The sequence below is a fragment of the Manis javanica genome, chromosome 4, assembly GCF_040802235.1.
Source record: "Manis javanica isolate MJ-LG chromosome 4, MJ_LKY, whole genome shotgun sequence".
Taxonomy (NCBI): domain Eukaryota; kingdom Metazoa; phylum Chordata; class Mammalia; order Pholidota; family Manidae; genus Manis; species Manis javanica.
In genome coordinates, this window is record NC_133159.1 from 108,279,528 (window position 1) to 108,304,868 (window position 25,341).

The following is a 25,341-nucleotide window of genomic DNA, read 5'->3' on the forward strand; positions in this document are numbered from 1 at the left end:
CTTCAAATATTTATACTCATCACTACTTCAGATTAAAGATACTTATTAACTATTGTTAATACATTTATAAAGAAGCATGTTTATTACTATGGTACAAATTTGTATTTTAATATTTTAATAATTGTATTATGTAATCATCTTCCTTTGTTACCCTATGTATTTTATTTTACGTATTTAAAAACATTATTCTGAGAAGTTGTCCATAGGCTCCATTAGACTGACAAAGGTTAAGAAGCCAAGGTTTTTTGTTCCATTTAACAGTGCTTGAAAAATTGTGGGAAAATAAAAATTAAAGAGTAATTAGCTAAATGCTTTTTATATATAATGTTTCTCTACACTTTTGGTGATAGTAATATATTATGACCGTGTTTTTATAGTTAGTAATTCTTGTTCTCTAAAATGTATTTTATGGAGATAGAACCAGAAATAATGAGATTAGCTTAAGTTCAGCTTCAGATATACTTAGTAACATCATCTCACAAACTTTTTATTTCATAGGCTTGAACTTATCAAATTAAAATTCCTGCTGTCTCTTCAGAACCCATCTACTAATCTAAGTCAGTTTCGAGGAAAATTAATCTGAATTAGGTAAAAATATGAGTAAAAGAATATATTTAAAGAAGTGCAGTTTGATCATTTTATTTAGGTGAACTTAATAATTTGCCCCAAAAAAGGTCCTGGTCAAATTGCTAATGACTAGGTAAAATAACTTCAATTTGTATATTAATTATTGATTATTAAAAAATTATTCCATGGTGCTTGTAAACATTGTGTCTTAAGCATTTGTCTACTTTAACATCATTCATTTAAAAAATTTATTGAATCTTTTTATGTACAAAAATACAATCTGAGTCCTCAGGACATTAATAACCTAAAAATTTCTTCCATTAAAGTTGCCCTAGCTCATCACCAGCATGCCGCAATTTATATTCTCATGATAGATTATAATGGTTATCTAAAAATAAAAAAGTGGCAATGACAAAGTTGAAAGACAGATATTTATTAAGCACTTACATGCCACCAAGTTACAAAAGGATATCAGGCGATTTAAAAAGAGAAAGTGGAAAACAAGACAATGACAAACATGACAGAATGTCTCAGGTTGACCGATTCTCATACAGTATCTATAGTACATTAGTAAATTTGTTTACTAATATAGTACTCAGTAAATTTGTTTCCAAGATGTGGTAAATTTAAAAAGAGGAACAGTCAAGCTATACATTCAGTTAGTACAGTAAATATGCATTGATCATAACACTCATAACATACTTATTTCTACTGTACACAGCAGGTAAAATTAAGTTAAGAGAAAGTGTTTCATCTTTTTTGACTTGTTATAAAATGAAGAGATCCTTTAGATTTCTGGGTAAGAGGGATAACTAGCAATCCCACAATGATTTCCACTATTTCTTGCCATCCGAATATATCCTTGGTCACCAAAGTTAAGGCCCCAGCTTTAGAAAAAGAAATAACACAAAATTACAAATGAATATAATCAAATCACATTATCAACTTTTTTATATTGTTAATGTACTTGAACATCATTATGGTTACTAGACTCCCCCTATTATTAAGTCCCCCCCACATACCTCATTATAGTCACTGTCCATCAGTGTAATAAGATGCTATAGAACCATTACTTGTCCTCTCTGTATATATTGCCTTTCCTGTGTCATCCCCCTGCTACAGTATGTGTGCTAATCGTAATGCCCCATTATTCCTCCCTTCCCACACATCCTCCCAAGTCCCTTTCCCTTTGGTAACTGTTAGTCCATTCTTGGGTTCTGTGAGTCTGCTGCTGTTTTGTTCCTTCAGTTTTTTCTTTGTTCTTATACTCCACAGATGAGTGAAATCATTTGATACTTGTCTTTCTCCTCCTGGTTTATTTCAGTGAGCATAATACCCTCTAGTTCCAGCCATGTTGTTGCAAAACTTCCCCAGGGCTTTTAGGCAATTATTTATTAAAATTTTTATTATGGTATTATTGATATACACTCTTATGAAGATTTCACATGAAAAAAACAATGTGGTTACTACATTCACCCATATTACCAACTCCCCCCTGTAAGAATGGAAATAGGTTAGCATAAGCGTAGCCATCTTAAGGGTCTAGAAGCCATTTTATGAGTGTGTGTGACTTAGAAAGAAAAACTGGAACTGGGTAAGGCCTTGAAAAACAAGTTAATCAATCATGAACACCGGAATAAGGCAGCGGTGACCTTTGGTCAGCTAACCTTGGTCAGTTAATCATACATACCAAGCTTATTGTGCAGAACTGCCCTGACCATTGAGGAGTGGTCTTATCTTGCTCTTGCCTAACCCCAGGATGTATGTCTTGCAAGAATAATGTGCAGCTATGGAAAATTACTATGAGTTAAGTGCTTTGAAAATGCTATATAAACCCTTAGCTTTGAGTGCTCGGGGTCCTTGTTGAAAACTGCTGTGCCGGGCAGACACTTGGACCCCAGCTTGCTGGAATAATAAACCTCTTGCTTGTTGCATCGATCTGCCATGGCCTTCGTCTCCTCACTGGGGGGAAGCGCAGACCGGAATAAGGCCATTGGGTCTTATACCCCCCATACCCCAATGCTGTTACTGTCCATCAGTGTAATAAGATTAGGCAATTTTCAAAGAACAATTTGGAAAGCTTTAGTGCTATGTTGATGAATAGACTTAATATCTAAGGAAAACAATATAAGGTCCATCCCAAACCTTAATCCTCTTTGTAAATGTATCCTCAGGGATAGAGTGCTATTATCCTTTCCATAGGTCCATCCCTGAATGTTTTTGGATAGGACCATAGGTGATGATTCTCTATCAAACTTAAATTCCTTTAGAGTATGTCAATTAAGAAATATTTTGAAAAATTACTATGAATAAGGCGTAGGACAGGGAATTCTAAAGTAAACAATAAAATGGAAAGCTCTCAAACAGCTTTTTGATCGAAAAGTGGAGCTGAAATAAGATTTTCTCATAGTTAAAGTCGTCAAAAAAATGGTATATGTTGCCTTGGGAGGAGATGTGCTCAGCAGCTTATATAACTTCTTCGGAATATTGCAGAGGGATTTCATGGGTTAGATAAGGGTTAGAGAAGATCAATGGTTCTCTCACTTTTTGATTTCATGGACTTTGAGAATTTCAAAAAAAATTTGTAGACTGACATAACATTATCAATTTTCAAATTAACACATAAAGATGTTTTTAAAAGCCATACTCTTTATTATCATCATGATGTTTTAAAAGGAAGAGTTTAACACCAAAAACAAAAGTTAAGAGGAAATCAAATCAAAATCTCTTTTGAGCCAAAAAATTCAGATCTATGAAAGATTCACTAAAACTTTTTTTCTCACTATATCACAGACTGGTGAAAAAAACAGACAAAATTCTTGTAAGAGAAATTATTTCTGAAGTTTTTTATGATTCTGAGATTTTTCACTGTGTGGGTAAAATTGTAATATTTCCAGAATATCTTGCTTGGCTTTGGTACATCTGCATATCAACAGGTGCTCAAGGGTGGAGAGAACTATAGCTTTAGTGCATTTGCATATCCTCAGGGGAAGAGAGAAGTTCATCTCCATATCAGTGGGTAATTACCTGGGCAATGGAGGGTGTTTCTGAACCTGAGAGCTTAAAGGAGGGGCTGGCTTGCTTCCTTCTGGAGCAAGGGAGAGAGCCGGCCCTGGACTGCAGTTTGTAAGCAATAAACAGGATTTAAACTTTATTTCTCCCTGAAGTGCCCCCACCAGTAAGATGGCGAACTTCTGGCTTCTCTTCAGTGTCCTTGGTTCCCGACGGCGCCACCTGAAGCCCAATCACCTCTCACCCCCCTTCCCAACCCCAGCACCTAGCCAATAGCCACCAGCCCCGTAGAAGTAACACCACAATCACCCCATGCTCCTTCCTATATAACCCAGCACCTTTCCCTAATAAAGTGGATTTCTCTGGTGAATTGCTGCTGTGTGTCGCTCCTTTCCTTTCATTGGTGCCGAAACCTGGGAGACAGGACACCCCAACTGGGCCCCATCTTCCCCCCAACACCAGCAGCAGCTTGTCCTCATCCTCTTTTTCCAGTGCTGGCTCATCACACTCACCACTCCTCTCTGGCCTTTAGGTAAGTTCCCCCCACCCCCGGAGTGGGCCACTCTTCCCCGAGCTATCGCAGTGCCATTGACAGTGATCGTCTGGCAAGGCCCTGACGCTCGGGGATGAGGAGGGAACTCTTCCCACCTCAGTCCTTCACGGCTGTGGTGGTTCCTCAGGCCCCTCTTCCAACAGCCATAAATCCCTGCCTCAGGCCTTCACGGCTGCGGCGGACCTTCAGGCCCCCCCTCCAACAGCCATAAACGAGGTGACTCCTTTGTGGATGAGAACTCTCCCTTCTCCCCACCTCCTCCTTCTGTTCCGTCTGCTGAAATCTGTTCTGTCTGCCAAAAATTCCTAGTACTAGGTACCTCGTGACTTCAGCACTCTGTCTTCTTAGAGAACTCTGGGTGATGACCCACACTTTCTAAGAAATTCCGACTCATATACGAGTTTCCGCAGACCGCCAAGGATCATCCGGGACACCCTTTGTCTCCTTGTAGTCTGCTTCCAGTCCGAGGATCTCTGTTTGTCTTCCCCTATTTGTTTCCTTCTCTGTCCTTTAGCCATGGGAGCCTCCTCATCCCTCCCTGAAAGTTCACCTCTTGAATGCCTGCTTAAGCATCTGGCTACCCTCTCCCTGACACCTGATATAAAACCAAAACTTCTCCGTAAATATTGCTCCCAAGACTGGCCGACACACCCCCTACACAATAACAACCAATGGCCCGCAGGGGGATCTCTTGATCCTAACATCACTCGCGATCTTTTTAACTACTGCCAGCGCCTGAAAAAATGGAAGGAGATTCCCTATATCAAAGCTTTTCGCCTCCTAGCTCAAAATTCCAGCCTCTGCACCACCTGCTCGCTGCCCCAAGTTCTCCTAGCCTGCAAGCCGTCTCCGGCCTCTCCCCACACTCCCAGTCCCTCTTCAATTACCTTTGACCCAGCTGACTAGCCTCCGCCATACAGGCTTCCCCCTTCGGCCCCTCCCCTTCCTACAACCCCTCCACCCTCCACCGCCGCCGCTGCCTCCACCCCCACAGAAGCCTCCCGTCCTCTCCCCACTCCTCTCCTCCCTCCACCACCATCTCCTCCCCCACCTCCCCCCTCCGCCTCCATCCCCCTCACCTCCCCCCCTCCCACAGATCTAGCCTGAGCCTTTCAGTCCCCCTCTAACTAAGTTCCAGGAGCCTCATCCGTCATTGCCCCCTCAGACTTGGTCCCAAGGGCCTCCCAAAATTATCACGTCTTTGCCCCCATCACCTGTTTCCCCCCACAGACTGAGCCAGAACCCTTCAGTCCCCCTCAGACTCGGTCCCGAGGGCCTCCCAAAATTATTGCCCCTCTCCAGGAGGTAGCAGGATCTGAAGGCATCGTGCACATTCAAGTCCCTTTCTCCTTAGGAGATTTAGCCCAACTAGAGAAACTCCTAGGTTCCTTTTCCACTGATCCCACGACATACATCAGGGAGTTTCAATGGACCCTCCAGTCTTACAGCCTCACACATCATGACATTTTCATGCTCCTGGCCAATACTCTCCTCCCTGAAGAGCGTAGATGAGTTTGGGACTTCGCCCAAACGCACGCTACCAAATCCCACAGGACTGACCCCACCTATCCCCCTGGCCCCACTGCTGTCCCCGAACAAGACCCACACTGGGATTATAACACCGCTGTGGGTCTCTGCTCTCGAGATATTTTTGCCTCCTGCTTAATAGCAGGTCTGAAAAAGGCAGCTCGTAAAGTAGTCAATTTTCAAAAGCTCCAAGACATAATTCAAAAGAGAGATGAAACCCCCTCTGAGTTCTTAGACAGACTCACTCAAGCCCTATTACAGTATACCAGCCTGGACCCAGAAACACCTGAAGGAAGACATGTCCTTATGACATACTTCCTAGCTCAAGGCTACCCCGACATTAAAGCTAAACTCAAAAAGTTAGAACAGGGCCCCGCTACCCCACAGACTGAGATCCTAACAGTGGCCTTTAAAGTCTTCCATAACCGGGAGGAGGAGAAAGAACGTCGTAAACAAAAGGCTGATCAGGCCAATTTCCAAATGTTGGCCCAGCTGATAAAACCACAACCTGGGTGACCCTCTACAAACAAGCCCCCCCGCAGGAGCTTGTTTCAAGTGCAGAAAAGAGGGACATTGGTCAAGGGCGTGCCCCTCCCCCAGATCTCCTACCACCCCATGCCCCAGATGCCACAAAATGGGCCACTGGGGGTCTGATTGCCCAACCACCCGAAGGGGAGGCTGAACGAACAACCCCCATCCTAAGCCCACTGTAGTGGGGCTGGCAGAAGAAGATTGACGGGACCCGGGGGCTTCTCGCCTGACCATTTCCATCACCAAACAGGAGCCCAGGGTTACTTTAATAGTAGACGGTTGCACCATCTCCTTCCTCCTAGATACAGGAGCCACCTTCTCAGTCTTGCGAGAATACCGGGGCCCTACCACACCTGCCATTACTCCTATAGTCGGGGTAGGAGGTTAACAGATTTTCCCATTAAAATCCCCCCCCCTTTTTATGCACAATCCAAGACAATCCCATACCTTTCTCCCACTCCTTCCTGGTTATGCCCCAGTGTCCCATCCCTTTACTAGGATGGGACATCCTTTCTCTCCTCCACGTTTCCATAACTATATCCACTCCCACAGCCCCCAGTACTCCCTTTCTGATGGCCCTCATAGCCGATGACCCCCCTCTACCCAATGAAAACTCCAGTTTCGCCCTCATACACCCTGTAAATCCCAAAGTTTGGGACATTACAAGCCCCCCCGTGGCTCTATGTCCTCCTGCCTCTATCAAATTATGTGACCCCTCTCAGTATATCTGTCAGGCCCAATACCTCCTAACCACTTCAGCCCTCATAGGCCTCCAACCCATCATTCAAGATCTCTTAAACAAAAGTTAGAGGGGGCGGAGCCAAGATGGCGGCGTGAGTAGAGCAGTGGAAATCTCCTCCCAAAAACACATAGAGCTATGAAAATATAACAAAGAAAAATCTTCCTAAAATAGAGACCACAGGACACAGGACAACATCCAGACCACATCCACACCTGCAAGAACCCAGAGCCTTGTGAAGGGGAGTGCTTTTTGGAAATCTTAAAGGGGCAGGACAGGTCACTTAGACCAGAAGCAGGGAATCTGGGGATCTCTGGGCACTCTAACCCCCTGGGCAGCAGGGAGCACAGAGGCCCCTTACGGAGATAAATAGTCTCCTGGCTGCTCCCCCTCCAACGGGGCTCCACCATTTTGGAGGAACAGCCCCAGCCAGGCCAAGCCCACAGCAACAGCGGAGATAAACCCCAAAGCAACTGGGCAGGAAGCAGAAGCCCTGTCTGCGCACAGCTGCCCAGCACAAGCCACTAGAGATCGCTATTCTCCCAGGAAAAGGCTACAAACCAACAAGAAGGGAAGCTCTTCCAGCGGTCACTTGTACCAGCTCTGCAAACTATCTCTATCACCATGAAAAGGCAAAACTACAGGCAGACAAAGATCACAGAGACAACACCTGAGAAGGAGACAGACCTAACTAGTCCTCCTGAAAAAGAATTCAAAATAAAAATCATGAACATGCTGACAGAGATGCAGAGAAAAATGCAAGAGCAATGGGATGAGATGCAGAGAAAAATGCAAGAGCAGTGGGATGAAGTCCGGAAGGAGATCACAGATGTCAGGAAAGAGATCACAGAAGTGAAACAATCCCTGGAAGGATTTATAAGCAGAATGGATAAGATGCAAGAGGCCATTGAAGGAATAGAAGCCAGAGAACAGGAACGTATAGAAGCTGACATAGAGAGAGATAAAAGGATCTCCAGGAATGAAACAACACTAAGAGAAATATGTGACCAATACAAAAGGAAAAACATTCGTATTATAGGGATACCAGAAGAGGAAGAAAGAGGAAAAGGGATAGAAAGTGTCTTTGAAGAAATAATTGCTGAAAACTTCCCCAAACTGGGGGAGGAAATAATCGAACAGACCATGGAATTATACAGAACCCCCAAAAGAAAGGATCCAAGGAGGACAACACCAAGACACATAATAATTAAACTGGCAAGGATCAAGGACAAGGAAAGAGTTTTAAAGGCAGCTAGAGAGAAAAAGGTCACCTATAAAGGAAAACCAATCAAGCTAACATCAGACTTCTCAACAGAAACCCTACAGGCCAGAAGAGAATGGCATGATATACTTAATGCAATGAAACAGAAGGGCCTTGAACCAAGGATACTGTATCCAGCACGACTATCATTTAAATATGATGGTGGGATCAAACAATTCCCAGACAAGCAAAAGCTGAGGGAATTTGCTTCCCACAAACCACCTCTACAGGGCATCCTACAGGGACTGCTCTAGATGGGAGCACCCCTAAAAAGAGCACAGAACAAAACACACAACATATGAAGAATGGAGGAGGAGGAATAAGAAGGGAGAGAAGAAAAGACTCTCCAGACAGTGTATATAACAGCTCAATAAGCGAGCTAAGTTAGGCAGTAAGATACTAAAGAAGCTAACCTTGAACCTTTGGTAACCACGAATCTAAAGCCTGCAATGGCAATAAGTACATATCTCTCAATAGTCACCCTAAATGTAAATGGACTTAATGCACCAATCAAAAGACATAGAGTAATAGAATGGATAAAAAAGCAAGACCCATCTATATGCTGCTTACAAGAAACTCACCTTAAACCCAAAGATAAGCATAGACTAAAAGTCAAGGGATGGAAAAACATATTTCAGGCAAACAACAGTGAGAAGAAAGCAGGGGTTGCAGTACTAATATCAGACAAAATAGACATCAAAACAAAGAAAGTAACAAGAGATAAAGAAGGATACTACATAATGGTAAAGGGCTCAGTCCAACAAGAGGATATAACCATTCTAAATATATATGCACCCAATACAGGAGCACCAGCATATGTGAAGCAAATACTAACAGAACTAAAGAGGGAAATAGACTGCAATGCATTCATTGTAGGAGACTTCAACACACCACTCACCCCAAAGGATAGATCCACCGGGCAGAAAATAAGTAAAGACACACAGGCACTGAACAACACACTAGAACAGATGGACCTAATAGACATCTATAGAACTTTACATCCAAAAGCAACAGGATATACATTCTTCTCAAGTGCACATGGAACATTCTCCAGAATAGACCACATACTAGCTCACAAAAAGAGCCTCAGTAAATTCCACAATATTGAAATTCTACCAACCAATTTTTCAGACCACAAAGGTATGAAAGTAGAAATAAATTCTACAAAGAAAACAAAAAGGCTCACAAACACATGGAGGCTTAACAACATGCTACTAAATAATCAATGGATCAATGAACAAATCAAAATAGAGATCAAGGAATATATAGAAACAAATGACAACAACAACACTAAGCCCCAACTTCTGTGGGATGCAGCGAAAGCAGTCTTAAGAGGAAAGTATATAGCAATCCAGGCACACTTGAAGAAGGAAGAACAATCCCAAATGAATAGTCTAACATCACAATTATTAAAACTGGAAAAAGAAGAACAAATGAGGCCTAAAGTCAGCAGAAGGAGGGACATAATAAAGATCAGAGAAGAAATAAACAAAATTGAGAAGAATAAAACAATAGCAAAAATCAACGAAACCAAGAGCTGGTTCTTTGAGAAAATAAACAAAATAGATAAGCCTCTAGCCCAACTTATTAAGAGAAAAAGAGAGTCAACACAAATCAACATAATCAGAAATGAGAATGGAAAAATCACGACAGACTCCACAGAAATACAAAGAATTATTAAAGACTACTATGAAAACCTATATGCCAACAAGCTGGAAAACCTAGGAGAAATGGACAACTTCCTAGAAAAATACAACCTCCCAAGACTGACCAAGGAAGAAACACAAAAGTTAAACAAACCAATTACAAGCAAAGAAATTGAAACAGTAATCAAAAAACTACCCAAGAACAAAACCCCGGGGCCGGACGGATTTACCTCGGAATTTTATCAGACACACAGAGAAGACATAATACCCATTCTCCTTAAAGTGTTCCACAAAATAGAAGAAGAGGGAATACTCCCAAACTCATTCTATGAAGCCAACATCACCCTAATACCAAAACCAGGAAAAGACCCCAACAAAAAAGAAAATTACAGACCAATATCCCTGATGAATGTAGATGCAAAAATACTCAATAAAATATTAGCAAACAGAATTCAACAGTATATCAAAAGGATCATACACCATGACCAAGTGGGGTTCATCCCAGGGATGCAAGGATGGTACAACATTCGAAAATCCATCAACATCATCCACCACATCAACAAAAAGAAAGACAAAAACCACATGATCATCTCCATAGATGCTGAAAAAGCATTTGACAAAATTCAACATCCATTCATGATAAAAACTCTCAGCAAAATGGGAATAGAGGGCAAGTACCTCAACATAATAAAGGCCATATATGATAAACCCACAGCCAGCATTATACTGAACAGCGAGAAGCTGAAAGCATTTCCACTGAGATCGGGAACCAGACAGGGATGCCCACTCTCCCCACTGTTATTTAACATAGTACTGGAGGTCCTAGCCACGGCAATCAGACAAAACAAAGAAATACACGGAATCCAGATTGGTAAAGAAGAAGTTAAACTGTCACTATTTGCAGATGATATGATACTGTACATAAAAAATCCTAAAGACTCCACTCCAAAACTACTAGAACTGATATCGGAATACAGCAAAGTTGCAGGATACAAAATCAACACACAGAAATCTGTAGCTTTCCTATACACTAACAACGAATCAATAGAAAGAGAAATCAGGAAAACAATTCCATTCACCATTGCATCAAAAAGAATAAAATACCTAGGAATAAACCTAACCAAGGAAGTGAAAGACTTATACTCTGAAAACTACAAGTCACTCTTAAGAGAAATTAAAGGGGACACTAATAAATGGAAACTCATCCCATGCTCATGGCTAGGAAGAATTAATATCGTCAAAATGGCCATCCTGCCGAAAGCAATATACAAATTTGATGCAATCCCTCTCAAATTACCAGCAACATTCTTCAATGAATTGGAACAAATAATTCAAAAATTCATATGGAAACACCAAAGACCCCGAATAGCCAAAGCAATCCTGAAAAAGAAGAATAAAGTAGGGGGGATCTCACTCCCCAACTTCAAGCTCTACTACAAAGCCATAGTAATCAAGACAATTTGGTACTGGCACAAGAACAGAGCCACAGACCAGTGGAACAGATTAGAGACCCCAGAAATTAACCCAAACATATATGGTCAATTAATATTTGATAAAGGAGCCATGGACATACAATGGCAAAATGACAGTCTCTTCAACAGATGGTGCTGGCAAAACTGGACAGCTACATGTAGGAGAATGAAACTGGACCATTGTCTAACCCCATATACAAAGGTAAACTCAAAATGGATCAAAGACCTGAATGTAAGTCACGAAACCATTAAACTCTTGGAAAAAAACATAGGCAAAAACCTCTTAGACATAAACATGAGTGATCTCTTCTTGAACATATCTCCCCGGGCAAGGAAAACAACAGCAAAAATGAGCAAGTGGGACTACATTAAGCTGAAAAGCTTCTGTACAGCGAAAGACACCATCAATAGAACAAAAAGGAACCCTACAGTATGGGAGAATATATTTGAAAATGACAGATCTGATAAAGGCTTGACGTCCAGAATATATAAAGAGCTCACACGCCTCAACAAACAAAAAACAAATAACCCAATTAAAAAATGGGCAGAGGAACTGAACAGACAGTTCTCCAAAAAAGAAATACAGATGGCCAAGAGACACATGAAAAGATGCTCCACATCGCTAATTATCAGAGAAATGCAAATTAAAACTACAATGAGGTATCACCTCACACCAGTAAGGATAGCTGCCATCCATCCAAAAGACAAACAACAACAAATGTTGGCGAGGCTGTGGAGAAAGGGGAACCCTCCTACACTGCTGGTGGGAATGTAAATTAGTTCAACCATTGTGGAAAGCAGTATGGAGGTGCATCAAAATGCTCAAAACAGACCTACCATTTGACCCAGGAATTCCACTCCTAGGAATTTACCCTAAGAACGCAGCAATCAAGTTTGAGAAAGACAGATGCACTCCTATGTTTATTGCAGCACTATTTACAATAGCCAAGAATTGGAAGCAACCTAAATGTCCATCTGTAGATGAATGGATAAAGAAGATGTGGTACATATACACAATGGAATACTACTCAGCCATAAGAAGTGGAAAAATCCAACCATTTGCAGCAACATGGATGGAGCTGGAGAGTATTATGCTCAGTGAAATAAGCCAAGCGGAGAAAGAGAAATACCAAATGATTTCACTCATCTGAGGAGTATAGGAACAAAGGAAAAACTGAAGGAACAAAACAGCAGCAGAATTACAGAACCCAAAAATGGACTAACAGGTACCAAAGGGAAAGGAACTGGGGAGGATGGGTGGGCAGGGAGGGATAAGGGGGGGGGGGAAGAAGAAGGGGGGTATTAAGATTAGCATGCATGGGGGGGAGGGAGAAAGGGGAGGGTGGGCTGCACAACACAGAGAGGACAAGTAGTGACTCTACCACATTTTGCTAAGCTGATGGACAGTAACCGTAATGTGGTTGTTAGGGGGGACCTGATATAGGGGAGAGCATAGTAAACATAGTATTCTTCAGGTAAGTGTAGATTAAAAATTTAAAAAAAAAAAGAAAGAAAGAAAGAAAAGGGGGATTACTCCTTAACAGGATAAAACTATTGGTAAATCAAAGATCAACGCATGCTTTAAATATCCTTAATGTTGATCACTTAAAGGGTGTCAGATGATCAGCTATGGAGGTACTCTTTTCTGATAATATTCCTTTCTCTTAATTAAAAAAAAAAAAAAAAGCAGTTACTGTGTGCTGACCTCCAATGAGTTCTGCACAGTGGTATAGAGGGCATGTCAAAGTGTGGGCAAAGAGTCTGTTTGCTTCTACGCAGAAGATCAAGGCCTAGCTTGGATACCCAGAAAATGAACTAAGATACGATATGAGGAGGAGCTTCCGGCATCAGCACTCTCTGGAGGACTCGTGCCGGGGGATGATCATCAAAAAGCCTCCACAGGGATCCGGACGATGCTGCGGTTGTGGCTGCATCCAGCCCACCGTCTCCTGGACTTGCTATAAGAAGGAGGAGGGAGATGTCTAGGCTGGCATGTGCATACAGTGAGACAACGAATTTGACTGGATCTGTACTGTTGGAACTCAACCAGGAGTTGGGAGGGGTGCAAGTTGTAGCACCCCAAAATCTCATGACTATAGACTATCTATGGTTAAAAGAACATATGGGATGTGAACAGATCCCAGAAATGGGCTGCTTTAATTTGTCTGATGGTTCAAGTACAGTTGGAAAATATCCATCATATCATAGATAAATTTTCACAAATGCCTAGGGTGCCTAAATGGTTTTCTTGGCTTCACTGGAGATGGCTGGTAATTATAGATTTGCTTTGTTTATGTCACCGTATTCCTATTATGTTAATATGTGTGTGCAAATTAGTTAGTAGTTTAAAACCTATACATACTTAAGGTACTATACAAGAAGATATGTCAAAGAAATAATCAATCCTCCCAAGTTTCCTTCATATGCTACATCTATAGCTTTTCTTCTTCCTTCCTAATTACAAACCTTAAATAGAATTCGTGCCTCATATCGAATTTACCGAGTATCATAATTCCTCCAGGTGGTAAAGATACCTTGAGACAAGTGCTGGGCATAGAAGCCACAGGGCATAAATCTGCAAAGAAGTAAAAAGCTAACCTTTGCAAACAATATGGCTTCTCTCTCACTTACCAACTTTACATTTCCCTGTATGGCCCCGGAAGATGACTGGTTAGCCAGAGACGGGTAAGATTCCTCAAGGGAGGAACAACCTAAGACAGGCACAGTCGCAGGGGGGCCATCAGGTGAGAATTTGGGGATCAACAGAGGTGAGGCTCAGAATCTCACCCCCCCTGCTTTGAGAGAAATCTTCTGCATCCGTGGATGTCTTGCTGCCCTTGTCTAGCCTGGATTAATACTTAGTCCATAGGCACACACTTGATCATCTGATCATCTACATTTGCCTTCTTACAGCACTAAACTCTGTTTTCTACCTTTATCTTGCATCTACCTACCACTTCAGCATTTTATTAAAAATAAAAATAATAATAATAATAGGAGAAATGTGGGATCAACATATAAATCAAGTACAAAAATCAAATGAATATTCATATTTGACCTGATGGTTTATAGGTCATATTGCATGATCAAAACCGAAAGTTTCTGTGATGAATGCCCTTGTACTGTTCACCATGTAAGAATTTATTCACTATGTAAGAATTCGTTCACCATGTAAGAACTTGTTCGTTATGCTTCAGAAGATTGGAGACTGACGAGAATTAGGCTTGAGATGGATTAATGATTGTACATTGAGCATTGACCCCCCTATACTGAATTTTATTGTTGTTAACAACAATTTGATCAATAAATATGAGAGATGCCCTCTCAAAAAAAAAAAAAAAAAAAGTTACCTCAGACCCACTCACTCCCCATTTAATACCCCCATATTAGCTATTAAAAAAAAACCAACAGATCTTTCCACCTTGTCCAAAACCTTCGCCTCATCAACATGGCCGTTGTCCCTATCCATCCCTTAGTTCCAAATCCATACACCCTTTAATCACAGATCCCTGCCTCGGCATCCCACTTCTCAGTCCTAGATCTCAAGGACGCATTTTTTTCTATCCCTCTGGACCCCTCCTCCCAAGATTTTTTTGCCTTCACCTGGACAGACCCATACACAAGACATTCTGAACAACTCACTTGGGCAGTTTTGCCACAAAGCTTCGGAGATAGTCCCCATATTTATGAACAGGTTTAATCATAATCACTCCATTTAATCAAACAGTTTAATCATAATCACTCGGAGTCCACCTTATTACAATACGTGGATGATCTTCTACTCTGCAGTCCCTCATGGGAACAGTCTCAACTTGACACTGCCTCCCTACTTAACCTTCTAGCTTCCAGAGGTTACTGGGTATCCCCCGTCAAAGCTCAAATCTCTTCCCCTCCTGTCACTTACCTCAGATTCCTTCTATCTCAACAAAGAAAGTCCATTACCTTAGACAGAAAACGGCTCCTCTCTGACCTGCCCATTCCCAAAACCAAGACAGAAATCCTTTCCTTTCTAGGCCTGGCTGAGTATTTTAGAGCGTGGATCCCTAACTTCTCCCTGTTGGCAAGACCCCTATACGACCTCAGCAAGGGCCCCCCTGAAGACCCATTATCCTCCTCACCCTGACACTCCTTCATTAAGCTCCGTCAAGCCCTTGTGGAAGCACCAGCTCTCCATCTTCCTGATTTGTTGAAGCCCTTCTCATCATACATTCATGAGAAGTCCAGTCAAGCTCTAAGAGTCCTAGGCCAATATTATGGCCCATCCTTTGCCCCAGTAGCTTATCTCTCCAAGCAATTAGACCCCACATTTCGGGGATGGGCCCCCTGCCTATGGGCATTAGCCACTGGACAGCTCTTGCAGAAGGAAGCTCATAAACATTCAGGTCGCCCCTTACCATTCTGTCCCCACATCACCTAAAAGATCTCTTAACCTACAAAAGTTTACAGACTCTCCCTCCCTCCAGACCTCTGACCTTACTGTCCTCTTTCCTCCAAAATCCCGTTCCCCCCCTTTGCCATCCATACCTGAATCATGACTTTTTCCTCCTTTACTGCTCTCTTGCTTTTTTCCTCATTCTTATTGTCTTCCCTGCCACCCCAGCCTCCTTTGTATAGTGATTCAAAGTCAGACAAACTTACACACAGCATCAAACAAAAGTTACTGCCCTCATTGCCACATCAGACTTCCCTCTGAAAAGCTGCTCTGAGCCTTTATACTTTCACTTTCCTCCCCCCACTGAAGTGTTCACTAGCAGCTACCCATATTCTCCCTACCTCTGCTTCCTCTATGACCAAAGACAAGCCTATTGCAGGCGATGGCCAGACACCTACGGGAGATGTCCCTACTAGTCTTGTGCCATTCACTACATGGGTAACTTCCAGTACCCACAGTATTACTCCTCCAACCGCTTCATGAAATATCCCAACAGCTCATTCTCCTTATCAATCCCAGATCCGTGGGACTCTCGATGAGCTGCCGGGGTCACAGCCTCAGTTTACTATGGGGGGTCCTCGACCCCCCCACGGTACCCTTCATATCTCTCAAGAGTATGTTCCCTCTCACTCCCAGATCTCTCAAGTTGCATCAGATATCAGACATTCCAAAAAAGTCATTATCCAAACTCTTGACGGCGGCTCTTCATCTTCCTATTCCTCCTACTCTTAGTTACAGCTCATTCAAGACACCACCATCTTTCTCAACCACACCCTCAACACTGCCAATTGTTTCTTGTGCGCATCACTACAGCGCCTGCTGCTGGCCGCTGTGCCCCTCGATATTTCCAACTACTCCTTCCATGCAGAAGGACAACCCCTCCGTCCCCTGGCAGACATACCCCTATGGGAACCAGAATATGCAGATAATCTCACCATCCACCACTGTGTAGGCCCAACTCCACCCGCCTCCAGTGCACTTCACTGCCTCTCTATCTACACCCCTACCTCTGGCTCTAAGACTTTTATGCAACTGGGACACTTCTTTTGGTGTAATGGCAGTCTTTTCAACTCACTGCCTCCCAACTCCGATACATCCTGCATTCTCGTCACCCTAATCCCACAGCTTACACTTTACAGCATGGCAGAATTTCTTGAGCTCCAACCTCCCTTGCCCTCATGCACAAAAAGGGCTGCTTTCCTTCCCATCATGGTCGGTATCTCTTTAACCACCTCAGTCATTGGGGCAGGGTTTTCAGGAGGAGCCTTGGGTCACTCTCTATGGGCAATTAAAGATCTCAACACCAAACTTGAGGGAGCCCTGACATCCACTGCCGATTCCCTAGCCTCTCTCCAAAGACAAGTCACTTCGCTAGCTAAAGTCACCCTTCAAAACCGGCGGGCCTTAGATCTGCTTACAGCCAAGAAGGGTGGCACCTGCATCTTCCTTCAAGAGGAGTGCTGCTATTACATCAACAAATCCGGCATTGTAGAAACTGACATTACCAAACTCACCGACCTTGCCTCCAGCCTCCACTCTGCTTCCAATTCCAACCCATTCTCTTCAATACTAACAAACCCCCTCCTTACCTGGCTCTGGCCCATTGCAGGCCCCATAATAATCATTCTTCCCACCTGTCTCTTCTTACCCTGTATAATAAAGTTCATCAAATCCCAAGTTGGAAAAATCTCTAATCAAACTTTCAACCAGCTTTTACTCAGGAACTATCAGCTTCTGGCCACAGAAGATCCCTCACCCTCATGTAACCACCTCACCACACACTGAGATGGACTCCTCTCTCCACTGGAAACTGTTCCTAGAAACAATGGCCGCAGACGCCTGGCTCCTGGCACCTGTGTCCTCTTGGCACCATTAGAATCAACAAGTCCTCGACCTATGGTTACAGGGAACCTTCATTGATTTCCAACCTGAAGAAGTCCACACCTACTCGTCCTTACTGTGGGGGGTCCTATCAACCCTTTCCTCCCAGTCCTCAAGCCCTTACTCCCTTCTCTGCCACCGTTCAGCAGGAAGCAGTCAGAGAGAAAGCAACGTCCACAACCCCATAGAGGAGAAAGGGGGGAATGAAGGGCCCTCACCAGTAAGATGGTGAACTTCTGGCTTCTCTTCGGGGGGGGGGGGTCCTCGGTTCCCGCTGGCGCCACCTGAAGCCCAATCACCTCTCGCCCCCCTCCCAATCCCAGCACCTAGCCAATAGCCACCAGCCCCATAGACGTAACACCACAATCACCCCATGCCCCTTCCTATATAACCCAGCACCTTTCCCTAATAAAGCGGAATTCTCTAGTGAATTGCTGCTGTGTGTCACTCCTTTCCTTTCAATTGGCATGTAAATGGACTAAGGCTAGAAGGGAGATTCTAGAAATTCTGCCATTTACCCCATAGGGCCATGTTGTGAAGATCTTAGAATAACAGGATGTGGAACTTACAGTTTAATTACACTGGCAAAGGGAAGTAGTTGCAAATTTTTGCTCAGGAATCAAAGGAAGATTGTGTTTTTGACTACAGTGGAGAAGCTAAGAAGTGTTCATTTATTACAAGAAGCCAAGAGCCATAATTTAAAATGGCTGTGCTTTAATAGTTCTTAATGTTCTTTGTATCAGCAATTCATTGGACACTTTTCAGATCTTATTTTTATCTCTCTTGTACCATTTAGCAGGGTTGTTTACCCTCACCACACTTCTCTCAGATACTGCTGTGTCCTGATTCTTCTCTCTCTGGTCACTCCTTAAATTCAATGACTCCTTTTTTTAATTACTTTCATTACTTGCCCCTCCCCTGCTTAAATCCTTTAATGCCTCCTCACTACCTTTAGATAAAACCCAAAGTTCACTGTCACCTCTTATCAGTGGATGCAGTGCTTCTTTAGTATCTAGTTCAATAAGCAAAAGCAGTAATAAGAAATTCTGGCTAAATTATTATTTTTTTAATAGGCATGATTTACTGAGTACTTAATCTTTAGTAAACAGTTTAACATATATGTCTCATCATTTAGCCATCAGCCTCTTAGTATGTGTTATCATCTTTTTACTAAAGAGAAAATGGGCAGTGTGGTAAAGTGGCTTGCTCAAAGTCACACAGATAGTTAATATTGAAGCCAGGGTTCAAATCTGGAATTGTTTTATTCCACAGCTTGCTTTAATTTTTGTACTATCCCTATCCTTAAATTATTCCTGTGAGTGTGATAGTATGATGAATGAAAATCAGACCAGAGTATCCAAGATCTTATATAGTATCTTACTACATAGTTATTTCACTGCCTTAAAAAGTAGGTAAAAAAAATTTAGGTAAACTGAGTTTGGACCTTAGTTCTGGTAATGGAAATTGAATTGAGGCTCTTGGAGTAATAGTGTGAATAAATTCAGTGAAATCTAGGAGTTCCAGATCGCATTCAACATCTGGACAATTTACTTTTCCCAGCTTTGTAGACCAAGGTCAACTATCCCAAATTTTTTAGAAGATCCCAGACCTATTTTTTACTAACTACTAACCCTTCCTTAAAGAGTACAACTGATTAAAAATCTCAAGCTAAATATTCTTTCCTTCAGAACTGTACAAGGTCAGCTCCAAATATATTTTTCAGGCTTATCAAGTTATTTTTATGAACTCTATGTCCCTTTCACCAAACTGAAAATTTAGGTGAGTTTCTTAACTCAGTATCAGGAGTTATTCCTATAGGGATAAAATGCCTGTCTCATAGGTCTCCTTAAAAATTCAATGAATTTAAAGTACTTGCACAATAGTGCATATGCAGTGAAGCTCAGTGAGGAGAGATAGCTATTGTTGTTATTATCCAAGTATAAGTCCATCTGATTGAACTCAAGTAGAGTCCATCCATTTTTTAGAACTATAGCCTTTTTCTAGGGTGAACAACACTTTGCCTGGGTCTGTCCTGGTTTTAAAAATAAAGTTCTGTGGCCCAGGAAAACTCTTAGTCTTTGATATAGTGAGTTGGTTGGTCACCCTTCCTTCTCTGCACATAATTCAGACATTTCTTCCATAAAATGAGTGCCAATTTCCTTTGTAACAAATTGCATTCCTGAGCTTTTTAGGCTGTGCTGATAGTATCCTAGAATTATGGTGTTAAACAAGATTGACAAAGTCTTTTTAAAGCCTACATTCCTTACAGTTGATCCTAGAACAATGTGGTATTCAGGGCATTGACCCCTATGCAGTAAAAAATCCATGAATAAATTTTGACTCCCCCAAAACTATTAATAGTCTGCTGTTGACTGGAAGGCTTATTAGTACCATGAACAGTCAATTAACACATATTTTGTGTGTGATATGTATTATATGAGGTATTCTTACAATAAAGCTAGAGAAAAGAAAAAAATTTAAATTGTTGCAAATCTCCCAATTTCCATTATATTTATTTTAAAAATCCATGTATAAGTGGACCCGTGCAGTTCAAACCCATGGTGTTCAAGGGTCAACTATATATGGGAAACATACAATACACAAATAAATAATATGATATAAATATTATAAGGAAAAATAAGGCAGGGTAAGGGGATACAGAATTTTGGGAGTCAGGGCTACATTTTAGATGAAATAGTCAGGGAATACTGCTCTGAGGGAATATCTGAGCAAAGACCTAAGTTGATATTGCAAAGGCACAAGTGATGCAAAAATCTGAGAAAACAGCTAATGTGTCTGAGAAATAGCAAGTGCACCTTGAGAAAATGTACTGAGAAAGGCTGGTATACCTACACCTGAGTAGGAGAGGGAAAAGTAGTAAGAGAGGTGGTTGGAGAGACAGGCTGAGGTCAGATTATGTCATGCTTTTATAAGTCATGGCTTTTATTTCAAGTGTGGAGGAAAATCTCCTCTAATGAGGTTTGAAGTAAAGTTTGAAGTAAGGAGAGTAACATAATTTGCATTGTGCTTTAAAAGATCATCCTGGCAGGAGGGGATTCAAGATGGAGGCATGAAAGGTGAGACAGAGAAATCCTCCCAAAACCACAAATAGTATGAATATATAGTTAATTAATACAACTAACCCTAAAACAGCAACAAGAAAGAAGGCTGAAACAGACTGCATACAGACCTCATGAACAGAGCAGACCTCATGAAACAGGGTAATGTACAAAAGCCTTAATCCAGAGGGACCCAGGCCCTTCCCCCAACCCAGATCACCGGCGGGAGGAAGAGAAATGGAGTGGGGAGGGGGTGGAAGCATGAGACTGCTGAACACCAGCCCTGGAGGTCTGCTTTGCAAGCAGAAACCTATATTGTGTGGTGCTCTGGATGCTGGGGAGTTCGGACAGGCGACTGCTTGGGAGACTGAGATCCCAGCCATTTGTGGAGGAGGGGATCCACATCTGACCACTCTGTGTCAGAGGGAAGGCAGTCTGCGAGTCTTCCTAGCAGTGAGAGGGCTGCTGAAGGGGCAGGGTTTCCATGGAACTTGCTGCATGGGAGAAGGGAGAGGTAGACAAGGTTCTCTGGGAGTGCTCTGCCCAGTTGGTTGGGAACTTTGAGGAACTTCAGGTGCTCCATCCCCTTGACTGCCTACTCATCTCCGAGGCTGCTCCCCCCAACTGTGACAGTCTGCTGTGCCTTCCTCCTAGCCTGCGAGCACTGGCTTGCAAACTGGTAGTCACTGTGTTGGCATCAGGCCAGCCAGAGGGAGGCCCCACCTAGAACAGCTAGAGACTTACACCTGTGTAAAGGAGAGACTCACACAAAGCACAGAGGCTTACACCTGTGTGCTTGGCCCACTGGCTCTGACACTGGAGACAGGCACCACAAACGTGAATCAGGAAACAGATCTTTCCTCCTTCCAGGCACCAGCTCCACTCCTCTACATCCCCAAACCTCACTCTAGGGGCTGAGCAGCTCCAGAGACTGGAGCTTCTGGGAACTAGAGGACACCATACAGAAATATGAAATGTCAAAAGAGCATGGTCCAGACTGAAACCTCACAAACCCAGGAAAAAGGGCCAAATGAAACTGAACTCACTAATCTTTCTGAAAGAGAGTTCAAAATAAATATTATAAACATGCTTATGGAAGTATAGAAAAATATTCAAGAAATCAGGAACAAATTTAAGACAGAGCTTCAATCATTAAGAAATTCCATATCTGAAATGAAAAATAAAATGGAGGGATTTAAAAGCAGATTAGATGTAGTAGAAGAGACGGTTAATGGAATAGAAATTAGAGAAGAGGAATACAAAGAAGCTGAGGCACAGAGAGAAAAAAGAATCTCTAAGAATGAAAGAATATTGAGAGGACAGTGTGACCAATCCAAATGGAACAATATTTACATAATAGGAGTATGAGAAGAAAAAGAGATAAAAAAGGATAGAAAGTGTCACTGAGGAGGTAATTGCTGAAAAATTCCCCAATCTGGGGAAGGAGATAGTCTCTCAAGCCATAGAGGTGCACAGATCTCCCAAAACAAGGGACCTAAGGAAGACAACATCAAGACATATAATAATTAAATGACAAAGGTCAAGGATAAAGATAGACTTTTGAAAACAGCTAGAGAGAAAAAAGATCACATACAAAGGAAAACCCAACAGGCTATCATCATATTTCTTAACAGAAATTTTATACTCCAGCAGGGAGAGGCATGATATGTTTAATGCAATGAAGCAGAAGGGCCTTGAACCAAGAATACTCTACCCAGCAAGGTTATCATTTAAATTTGAAGGAGGGATTAAACAATTTTCAGAGAAGCAAAAGCTAAGAGAATTTACATCCCACCAAACACCTCTATGGTGCATTTTGGAGAGACTCTTAAAGATGGAAGTATTCCTAAGGCTAAATAGATGTCACCCAAGGGATAGATAAAGAGATCACAATATGATTCACAACATACAAAGAATGGAGGAGGAAGAAAAAGGAGGAAAAAAAGAATATTTTGGTTGTGTTTGTAATAGCATACAATGTGAGTTAAATTAGACTGTTAGATAGTAAGGGAATTACCCTTGAACCTTTGGGAACCACCAATCTAAAGCCTGCAATGGCAATAAGTACATACCTACTGATAAACACCCTAAATGTAAATGGTCTTAATGCACCAATCAAAAGACACAGTCACTGAATGGATTAAAAAAACAATACCCATCTATATGCAGCCTAGAAGAGATTCACCTGAAACCCAAAGATATACACAGACAAAAAGTGAAGGGATGGAAAAAGATATTTCATGCAAACAATAGGGAGAAAACAGCAGGTATTTCAGTACTTGTATCAGACAAAATAGACTTCCAAACAAAGAAAGTAAGAGATAAAGAAGGACATTACATAATGATAAAGGGGTCAATCCAACAAGAGGGTATAACTATTATAAATATCTATGCACCCAACACAGGATCACTGACATATGTGAAATAAACAGTAATAATTAAAGGGGGAAATAGAATACAATGCATTCTTTTTGGAAGACTTCAACACACCAGACAGAAAATAAAGAGACAGAAGCACTGAACAATGTATTAGAACAGATGTACCTAAACACTCCATCCAAAAGCAACAGGATGCATGTTCTTCTCAAGTACACATGGAACATTTTCAAGAATAGATCATATACTAGGCCACAAAAAGAACCTCAGTAAATTAAAAAGGATTGAAATTGTACCAACCAGCTTCTCAGATCACAAAGGTATGAAACTAGAAATAAATTACACAAAGCAAATGAAAAAGCCCTCAAATGCATGAAGGTTTAATAACATGCTCCTAAATAATCAATGGATCAATGCCCAAATAAAAACAGAGATCAAGGAATATATGGAGACAGATGACAACAATAATTCAGCACTGCAAAATTGTAGGATGCAGCAAAGGCTGTGCTAAGAGGGAAATATATTGCAATAGAGGCCTACCTCAGGAAAGAACAATCCCAAATGAACAGTCTAAACTCACAATTAATGAAAGTAGAAAAGGAAGAAGAAATGAGGCCCAAAGTCAGAAGGAGGAATATAATAAAGATTAAAGCTGAAATTAATAAAATTGAGAAGAATAAAGCAATAGAAAGAATCAATGAAAGAAGGAGCTGGTTCTTCAGGAATATAAACAAAAGTAGTAAACCCCTAGCCAGGCTTATCAAGAAGAATGAGAGTCTACACACATAACCGAATCAGAGATGAGAAAGAAAAATCACTACAGACACTAACTATGAACGAATACTATGAAAAAGTATATGGTAACAAACTGGATAACCTAGAAGAAATGGACAACTTTCTAGAAAAAGACAACATTCTAAGGCTGTGCCAGGAAGAAACAGAAAATATAAATAGAACAATCATCAGCAAAGAAATTGAATTGGTAATTTAAAAAAGCTACCTAAGAACAAAATCCTTGGACCAGATGGCATCACTACTAAATTTTATCAGACATTTAGTGAAGACCTAATACCCATCCTCCTTAAAGTTTTCCAAAGAGTAGAAGAAGAGGGAATACTCCCAAACTCATTCTACGAGGTCAGCATCACTCTGATACCAAAACCAAAGACCTCACAAAAAAAAACAAAATTACAGACCAAAATCCCTGATGAACATAGATGCAAAAATACTCAACAAAATATTAGCAAACTGAATTAAAAAACACATCAAAAATAGCATCCATCATGAAGAAGTTGGATTCATCCCAGGGATGCAAGGATGGTACAAATTAAAAAATCCATCAACGTCATCCACTACATCAATAAAAAGAAGAACAAAAACCATATGATCGTCTCCATAGATGCTGAAAAAGCATTCAACAATCTTCAACATCCATTCACGATAAAAACTCTCAACAAAATTGGTATAGAGGGCAAGTACCTCAACATAATAAAGGACATATATGACAAACCCACAATCAACATTATACTTAACAGTGAGAAGCTGAAAGCTTTTCCTTTAAAAACAAGACAGGGATGCCTACTCTCCCCACTCTTATTCAACATAGTACTGGAGATCCTAGCCATGGCAATCAGACAACATAAAAAAACAAAAGGTATCCAGATTGGTAAGGAAAAGGTTAACTCTCCCTTTTTGCAGATGACATGATAGTTTACTTAAAAACCCCTAAAGAATCCAGTCCAAAACTACTATATGTAATATCTGAATTTAGTAAAAGTTGTGGGATAAAAAATTAATATCCAGAAACCTGTTGCATTCATATACACTAATGATGAACTAGAGGAAAGAGAAACCAGGAAAATAATTGCATTCACAATTGCATCAACAAGAATAAAATACCTAGGAAAAAACCTAACCAAGGAAGTGAAAGACTTATACTCTAAATACTACAAGACACTCATGAGAGAATTTAAAGAAGAAAGCAATAAATGGAAACCTATCCCATGATCATGGACAGGAAGAATTAATATTGTCAAAATGACCATTCTGCCTAAAGCAATCTACAGATTCAGTGCAATCCCTATCAACATACCAACAGCATTCTTCAATGAACTAGAGCAAATAGTTGTAAAATTCATATGGAACCACAAAAGACCCTGAATAACCAAAGCAATCCTGAGAAGGAAGAATAAAGCAGGGGGAATTATGCTCCCTGACTTCAAGCTCTACTACAAAGCCACAGGAATCAAGACAATTTGGTACTGGCACAAGAACAGACCCATAGA

General features: G+C 41.4%; 1 protein-coding gene across 4 annotated transcripts in view; it reads right to left on the reverse strand.

Annotated features, from left to right (window-relative positions):
- Nucleotides 1–984: 984 nt before the first annotated feature.
- CTSS (cathepsin S) overlaps nt 985–25,341 on the reverse strand; it is a 67,104-nt gene continuing 42,747 nt past the window's right edge. For all 4 annotated transcript variants that reach the window (XM_037003405.2, XM_037003404.2, XM_073234599.1 and 1 more), the window contains one exon: nt 985–1,454. In XM_037003405.2, coding sequence (XP_036859300.1) covers nt 1,355–1,454 — 100 coding nt within the window. In that variant the 3' untranslated portion in view covers nt 985–1,354. The remainder of the gene's footprint in view (nt 1,455–25,341) is intronic.